The sequence below is a fragment of the Schistocerca piceifrons genome, chromosome 5 (assembly GCF_021461385.2).
Source record: "Schistocerca piceifrons isolate TAMUIC-IGC-003096 chromosome 5, iqSchPice1.1, whole genome shotgun sequence".
Taxonomy (NCBI): domain Eukaryota; kingdom Metazoa; phylum Arthropoda; class Insecta; order Orthoptera; family Acrididae; genus Schistocerca; species Schistocerca piceifrons.
In genome coordinates this window covers 432930985-432940311 of record NC_060142.1, presented here as the reverse complement: position 1 = coordinate 432940311, position 9327 = coordinate 432930985, and the positions used below count along the sequence as shown (strand labels likewise).

At 43.8% G+C, this 9327-nt stretch overlaps 1 protein-coding gene across 1 annotated transcript in view; it reads left to right on the top strand.

The window, feature by feature from the left end:
• The first annotated feature begins 305 nt into the window (after positions 1-305).
• LOC124799062 overlaps positions 306-9327 on the top strand; it is a 219095-nt gene continuing 210073 nt past the window's right edge. Inside the window, exon 1 of the mRNA XM_047262600.1 lies at positions 306-596. Within this exon, the coding sequence (XP_047118556.1) occupies positions 306-596 (291 nt within the window). The remainder of the gene's footprint in view (positions 597-9327) is intronic.

Genomic DNA, 9327 nt, shown 5'->3' with positions numbered 1-9327 from the left:
CGTTTTGCCTTTTGTATCTGGCTTACATCATACACACATCTAGATCTTTTCTGTCACTATTTTAGCAACCTAGCGAGCACCGACACATAGTAACACCACATTTCAGAAACATACCTACCCCAAGGAGAGTTTCTGACCTTGATTTCAGCTTTACGGGAGGTGCGTTGGCCTACTATTTTTGCTTCATTGTTTGTTCTCTCACAGGGCATTACCCCTTTGCGGGACAATCAGTTGCCATGTCGCTCTCGTAGGATCTAGCGCGGAGCTCACGTGGGCGTGTTGTTGTTTCAGATGGAGTAGCAAGGATGTCGCTGCTGTACCGGTTCGCGAAGCTGCACGACCGCGCCAACACGCACGTGTTCACGTTCGTCGTGACGAGGTCTGTGACGCGCGATCTGGAGCGCGACGTGACGAGCAAGCAGTTCGCGTGCGGCTACCAGCGCTGGGCCATCACCTTCTCGCGCACCGACAAGGTGCTCGGCGTCTACCTGGTGTGGCGCAACCCGGCGGAGGGCATGCGCGTCTACGTCGACTTCACCTTCACGCTGCTCAACCGCGAGCACTTCAGCGTCAACGAGGCCTTCTCCGGAAAACAGGTGAGTTCTCTCTTCAAAGCCGAGTTCACTTTGCCAATCGTAAGTTAAGCCGCGTTCCCACCGGCCACGCGACGCTGCGTCGATCCGCGCAAAGCCAAGGAAGGAGATTCGGCGTAGCGCGGCGCGGCCGGTATGGGTGTCGAACCGTGCCGTTCTGCACAGCTCTGCGCGACAACGAACACGTTAGGCGCTGTAAGGTACATCGAAGGAAATGGCTCCCCCTTGCACGCTCAGTTTGGACGACCTTCCTTACTTTCTATTTTTATTGACGAGTGCGGTCGCACACTGGAACACTGCTGCAAACCTACAAACACACTGCTCCATTCTGCACAGTTCTGTTCTAGTGTGCCCCATTCTGACCTCGCCTGTGACGTTCTCCGCTGCCCTGCACCTCGCGTCTGTGCACGGCATGGCGCTGCGCGTCTCAGGGTGTTTGATGTGGATGCGACTTAATGTAAACAAACGCCTGCTCAGTGACTGATCGACCGGCGAAGTGCATGTACATCCAGTATTGAGGATAAATTGTGGAAGTTCAAGAGTGTTGTAAAATACGAATCAGACTGTTTTGTGCCCAGCGAAGCTGAGAAGATTCGAGTAGACCCAACTTCGGAAGCAAAAGAACTGCAGATTTAAACGCAGCCACAGCCATGTAGACCAAATGAACCAGCCGGTATTATTATACGGAGAGCTATGCGTGAGGTTTGCAATGAATTCGAAAGTAAAATTCGGTCTTTAGATTTTAAGACACTTTCCTTTTTTGTTAAAGCAGTAAACGGATGAAACACATCTGTCCATACATTCTGTGACAGAACAGAGGGTAGCAGACAGAACGTCGATGTATTAAATTAATTTTCCTAAATTGTTTTACTGTGGAAAATCGTGGTTCGTCCTTTAAGTCATCGCAAGAATGTTAAAATGGTAGATATCTAAATGTTACCGTGGGACAGTAAATCAACAGAAATCTCTTAATAGAGGAAACGTTACTGGACGTGATGGCACATATAGTGGGTGGTCAAAAAGTCAGTATAAATTTGAATACTGAATAAATCACAGAATAATGTAGATAGAGAGGTGCAAATTGACACACATGCTTGGAATGACATGGGGTTCTACTAGAACCAAAAACATACAAAAGTTCAAAAAATGTCCGACATTCATCTGATCAGGATAGCAATAATTTACATAACAAAATAGGGCAAAGCAAAGATGATGTTATTTACAGGACATGCTCAATATGTCCACCATCATTCCTCAACAATAGCTGTAGTCGAGGAATAATGTTGTGAACAGCACTGTAAATCATGTCCGGAGTTATGATGTGGCATTGGCGTCGGATGTTGTCTTTCAGCATCCCTAGAGATGTCGATCGATCAAGATACACTCGTGATTTCAGGTAACCCCAAAGCCAATAATCACACGGACTGAGGTCTGGGGACCTGGGAGACCAAGCATGACGAAAGTGGCGGCTAAGCACACGATCATCACCAAAGGACTCGCGCAAGAGATCTTCCACGCGTCTAGCAATATGAGGTGGAGCGCCATCCTGCATTTTGGTTCTAATAAAACCCCATGTCATTCCAAGCACGTGTGTCAATTTTTACCTCTCTATCTACATTATTCCGTGGTTTATTAAGTTTTCAAATTTATACTGAGTTTTTGATCACCCGGTATATGCGATTGTATATAGAATATAGGAAAGAATTTGCTCCTTCAGTAGTAGTAGCAATGTCTTGTAGGTTACTAAAGGATAGAAGCGTTAGCAGTGACTGAAAAAATACTCAGGCCATTCCCATTTACTATAAGGGTCATGGGGCACTAATGTATTGCCCTATATCTCTGTAGTCGGTCTGTCGAGGAATTTTGGAACACGTTTCATGTTCGCGTTTTATGACATTCCTGGAGCTCGAAAATCTTCCGTGTAGGACACAATGGTTGTGTGACACACATCTCGCTACATTTGTCCACGAGACCCAAAATGCAGCAGATACCGGTGTCAAGGTTGATGTCGTGTTCCTTGACCTCCAGAAGGCGTTCGATGCAGTTCTGCATTGTCACATAATGAGGAAATTACGAGACTGCGGAATATGAGACCAGCTGCGTCATTTGGCTGAAAAGTTTCTAGCAAACAGCACACAGTCGTTCTTATCAGAGAAAAATCTTAAGACGAAACGGAAATTCGGGTCAACCGCAACACTCTTATAGGGCTAAATCTGTCCTCATTATACACTCTGGGACACTTAAAATTGCTCACCGAAGGGAAGAAAGGTACAAACGCGAAACTTGGCGAATAGGTACAGTGAGATTCGTTATCCAAGTGATCCTAGTTTGACGCCTAAGCGCACGTTCACAGGTCCTACAGTGAGGCTGCAATAGGGCAGTGGCCCCATTTAAACTGCGCGTAGTGGACCAATCATACTTGTAACGATCACATCACATCACGACTCGAGGAGGACGCTAGGGGGCGCAGAATGGCAGGTAGGCGTGCTAGACAACATTTCTCACCATTGGGCGAGTCTGAGAGAAGCCTAATCACAGGCCTGAAAATCACAGGCTGGTGGACGCGACGTGTGGATCGCCAGGCCGATCGTTTGGAGTATTTAGACGGTATTGGGACCAGTAGACAGGATATAACACCCACATGTGACCTACCGGGTCTGGAGCGACGAGCAAGACGACGAGACAGGATGATCGCATGATCGTGCGACAAGCGGTCAAGGATCCTACAGTCACTCGCTCCAGCCGGCCGCGGTGGTCTAGCGGTTCTGGCGCTGCAGTCCGGAACCGCGGGACTGCTACGTTCGCAGGTTCGAATCCTGCCTCGGGCATGGGTGTGTGTGATGTCCTTAGGTTAGTTAGGTTTAAGTAGTTCTAGGGGACTTATGACCTAAGATGTTGAGTCCCATGGTGCTCAGAGAGAGCCTCACTCGCTCCACAATACAAGCAGCTGGTCTACAAACCATTTCCTGTTGCCTTGCAGATGCGAATTTGCAATCCAGGCGCCCTTGTCGACACTGCCGTTAACACCGGGACATAGGCGACTCCATCTATAGTGGACTGCCACAAATTAGCAAAAATTGGTCTTTCGTGATGAATCCTGATTCGTTTCAGTGATGGATGATATGCACATACCATTGTGGAAACACCTCTGGGAACGGTACAGTTCCAGGACAGCCGGCGCAATAGTCTGATGGGCCATAGCCTACGATAGCCAGTACGTAGAACCTTAACGGGTCATGTGGTACTTTTCCTACATGGTCTACTTGAGGAATTTTTCGGGCAAGATAACTGTCTTCCTCATACAGCTTGAGTTGCTCAAGACTTCCTACGTTCCGTCTCTTCCATTGCCGGCCTACTTCGTGGACTTCTCCACTATAGAGCATTTATGGGACCAGCTGAGACGCCAGATGCCATCGTGTCACCCTGTACATGATCTGGAGGTGTCTGTTCAACATTGGTGGGCCACCCTGCCTCAGAACAGCATCAGACGTCTAATCAGTTCGATTCTGGACCATGTTGGGGTATGTATTACAGCAAGTGGTGGTCCAGCACGTTATTCGTGTTGCACCGTGTTTGTCAACTTGTACTCACTGTGTTTCTTTACATGTCTTGATTTTGACATCAATTTAACCTGTTACCTACATCATTTCGATCCGATGCTCTCCTGCTAGTGCGTTATTTTCACTCTTCCTGAGCGTATAGAAATGACCTAACAGATAACGATGGACAGAATTTGTGATTGCTGTAATGAATGGCAGCTAACTCTAAATATAGAGAAATGTAAATTAATGCAGATGAGTAGGAAAAAGAATCCCGTAATGTTTGAATACTCCATTAGTAGTGTAGCGCTTGATACAGTCACGTCAATTAAATATTTGGGCGTAACATTGCAGAGCGATATGAAGTGGGACAAGCATGTAATGGCAGTTGTGGGGAAGACGGATAGTCGTCTTCGGTTCATTGGTAGAATTTTGGGAAGATGTGGTTCATCTGTAAAGGAGACCGCTTATAAAACACTAATACGACGTATTCTTCAGTACTGCTCGAGCGTTTGGGATCCCTTTCAGGTCGGATTGAGGGTGGACACAGAAGCAATTCAGAGGCGGGCTGCTAGATTTGTTACTGTTAGGTTTGATTATCACGCGAGTGTTACGGAAATGCTTCAGAAACTCGGGTGGGAGTCTCTAGAGGAAAGGAGGCGTTCTTTTCGTGAATCGCTACTGAGGAAATTTAGAGAACCAGCATTTGAGGCTCACTGCAGTGCTATTTTACTGCCACCAACCCATACTTCGCGGAAATACCAAAAAGATAAGAATTAGGGCTCGTACAGAGGCATATAGGCAGTCATTTTTCCCTCGTTCTGTTTGGGAGTGGAACAGGGAGAGAAGATGCTAGTTGTGGTGAGAGGTACCCTCCGCCACGCACCGTATGGTGCATTGCGGAGTATGTATGTAGATGTAGATGAAGTTCCATGAGCCTTTCCGTAGATGAGGCTGTTGTATACGGATAAGTCGCAACACTATAAAATCGTAGTGAAACGCAGGAAGACCTACAGCGAATGACCACTTAGAGAAGTGATTGGCAGTTGATCCTCACCATGAACAGATGTAATGAATTGTGCAGAAATAGGTGGGAAGACTCATTACTCCATGATTACTAAATTACGTGGTAGTATGTGTGTGGAGGGATGAATGTGGAATGACGACATATTAGTTGGAGGTGGTGCAGAATTCAGATTCGTGAAAGAATCTAGAGGGAACGTAGTACACCCACCTAGAACTTAGAACTAATTAAACCTAACTAACCTAAGGACATCACACACATCCATGCCTGAGGCAGGATTCGAACCTGCGACCGTAACAGCAGCGCGGTTCCGGACTAAAGTGCCTAGAACCGCTCGGTCACAGCGGCCGGCAATTGTTAGAAAAGAAAATGAAAGGCTTAGAGTAAGTAGTTCATACGGAAGCATCGGAAATCGTTCCTCCCCGCACCTCTGCGACTGCGACAGGGAAAGGGAAAAGTCACTGTTCTACAAAAAGTACCCTTCACCAGATATAGTAAGGTGCCTTCTGGAAGATGTACATATTGGGACGCCACTGGTAACGGGTGAAACACGTTTATACCATTTTCATTTTTGCTTGTACCGTACAATGAGGCATCCTACAGCATAAAAGGATTTGCTGTTTATGCCATTTGCTCTGTTAAATTTTTTACTCGTGTAATTCGTGTTTGAAATCTCACCGGACAGTCCCTTTCTCTGTCCTGCCAGTGGTTTTCATATGGTCTTGTGGTTCGTAGCGGCTGTGCAAATGATTGAAGCTGCCTCGTCATATGTAGTGAAACATAGGCCCGGAAAACCGTAAAAAGCATCAACAAACAGAATGTATATACGGTTTCCGAAAAGTTCTAGCAGTACGCCAAATTTCAGAAATAACATCTGAGTTTACCGTTGTTTCTGTGTCGAGTGTAACAGGCGCGCGAAAAAAGAAACAGAACACAATAAACTGTCTACTTTTGAAACGTCGAGATTACGCTTTTTATATTAAACGTGCCTCAAGCGAATGAAAAATTCTGTGTTTACCACAAGTTTTCCTGCTGCTCGTTCTCTCTCTCTCCGCTCTCCGCTTGATCCCTTGTGCAACGCATTACGGCGTTTCATCGTGTAACGCTCAGTGCTCGCTGCTTCGCTCACGTGGACTGTATGGTGTGCACATATTTTGTTCTCCTTCTATCGAATTTTTATATTGTCCATAAATTCCAACATATTCTAAACTTCGCATGCTAGTTAATAGGAACATGGTCTTTGCCGAACGTACTTCTGAGCAAAAAGTAATTCTGACAACTAGCGTCTGAGGTGTTTCTTAATACTGCGTTTTGAGCTTTTGTGGTAATACTACCATAGAAACTCTTATCCCCTAACACATATTTCTTTAAAACTAAATATATTTTTCATAAATTTAGTTTCAAAAATGTTTTAATTTAACGAAACATTTTCTTAAAATTTTTCGTCTCCTATTCGACCCTCGCAGGGATCTGAGTTTCCAGGAAACACTGACACTTGTGTTTTTTTTATTTCTAACCGAGAAACAAAATACAAATTCTCAGAGATGTAGCTATTTCGATAAAAGCTTTCATTCCCTACATTATCCCTTAGAGGTTGACTTCCCAGAAACAATGAAACATGTAATTTTTATGTAATTTTTATGATTAGAAGTCAAACACCAGTTCTCTTAGATGTAGCTTTAAAATTGCTTTATTAGTACTTTAATAATCATTTATTTACGACAAAATTTCACCCAGTATTTTACCCACATGGTTACTGAACTTTGAAAGATCTTGAAGCACATATTGTTTTATTTCTGATCGACAAACCAAATACCATTTTTCAGAGTTTTAATTGCAAAATTGCTTTAATAGCGATATATTTTCATAAAACCTTTTATTATCTATTTCACGACTCAGGGGGTTAATTTTGAAAAATACCTTCTTAAACGATACCTACCTAACATCAACACTATCTCCAAATTTCAAGTTTCTGTTCTTAGGCGTTTGGACTGTGCGAGCTAACATCCTACAAACGTTCGGACTCACATCCGGTTCCTCTTCGACGAAATGTTTTGGCCCAAACTCGTCTATTGGTTGAACCGTACTTGTCGCGTTACACGCCTTAAATTTGACACTTGTGACCCTTTGGTTGAATTGCCTGGCTGATGGCAAGTTTGAGAAATACTAACATAACACACTACAACAGTAATAATAATATCGAGAACTAAATTAACAACCCATAAATGATGTAGGCCACACAGTTGCGATTTGGTTAGAACAGTGTTTATTCATAAAGCAAACTAATAGCAAAAGTGGTCGTATTTAGAGTTACTGTTACACTCGGGTGCATATCCATTTGATACAGTTCGATCATTCACAGTCTCATCGTAAATTACAAGTTCGATACTCCACCTCGTTAACTATGCGAAAAGTTAGAGTTCATACCAGGCGCGCAGATGCTCACTGCTCAGGGACTAAGTCCAGAGATACCACACAACGTGAAAGTTTCTAGTAAGTTTCACTTCCTAGCTACCTAAGGCCGACTGTCCGCTTTCGCGTCTCAATCCGAACTGTACCCTTTGGTGTCTCTAGACGAACTGTCCGCTTTCGCGTCTGCACCAGCACACACTCTGTCCGTCCCAGGTCGCGTTTCCTGAGTGTCCAATATCCTCGCTCAGCTGACTACGGCAGTTACTCCATTTCCTGAAGCCGTCCATCTAATTGGCTACAGCTTATTCTACGCTATTTTACATTTTAACATATTTAAATAATCAAAGATTGACTACTTTCACGTTCTAAATAAAGTTACAATAATATACATTGTAAAATAAATGGTTCAAATGGCTGTGAGCACTATGGGATTTAACATCTGAGGTCATCAGTCCCCTAGAACTTAGAACTACTTAAATCTAACTAACCAAACGACATTGCACACATCCATGCCGGAGGCAAACTTTTAATGTCACGGCCAGTAGCATTGCACCACTGTGCTTTCTGATAAATAAATACAGAACAAAAGTGAGTATTATGCACTATACTTTACAACAAATATTCTATTACCTAATGATTCAATGAGGTGTCTTGCTGTCTTCGTTCAATGTGTTTTGTGTGGAGGAAATGATGATCTGTTGCTGAACTGAAAGTAGTGATAATTTAAATTTACTATATATTTTACACAAATAAAGTTACAGAGTTATATTTACAACATTTGTCGTTTTAATGATGTGATTCTGTGTGAAATGTCGATCGTTAAGATCGACCAAAGCGTTCAGATTTTAGGATTCAGGTCTTCGTTACAAAACTTGTCGATTTCACTTTAACAGTAAATCCTAAACAATTAATGATATGATCAATATTCAGGTTTTATTGGGATCGCCGTTAAAATTTATGAAGGATGGTAGTATAAATAACTGCGGCTTAATTCCTTGTACTACTACAGAAGTAAATAGTTTCAATAAGTATTTCCCTTTATGGCCGATTTAGGTCCGCCATATTTAACACTGCTATGTATCCATGTCCACAAAAGCCTTCTACGGGGTTTCCCTATGACGTAGGTGCTCGTCTGTCTCACTCGCACACTGCAGTGCTTAGCCCTCAATAGACAATAGACGCCTGTCAGTTTCCCCATCTCGTGGTGAATCTGCACCCTTCGTTGCATCCGGTCCTGGACGAGAGGGTTCGTTTCACTATTCCTGAAGGCGGACTCTTTCGGCCATATACTTAAATGAGATCGATGTGCTCGTTAGCTCACAACTGGGTGACTATGAGTCCGTCAGTCAGGACACTGCCTTTAATATATAGAGACTGTTTCATTGCCTTCCTTAACTATACTAAATGATATCTGAAGCTGTATTGTTCGTTGGCTGTTCAACGTTTTCGTGTATGGGGCGCTTGACGTTATGTTATTCTGCTGATTGGATACGGGTACGTTAATGTCACAGCTGTAGTGTAGTCCTCGCCTGGCGCAGTTCCAAGCTAGTAGCAGCTGCTCGTAGTAACTGCATCAGCAATTATTTCACTGCACACACACCGGGTTATATCGCAGTGATGTAGTTGACTGGAAGTTAAACGCTACGGACATAGGCAGAAGAAAGCAAACGTTGTTTATTTCGTTTATGAATACACTAATAAAAGAAACTGTTGGTTTTGGAATCACCCTCTTAGAGAAATGAATTTCCATGAAACACTG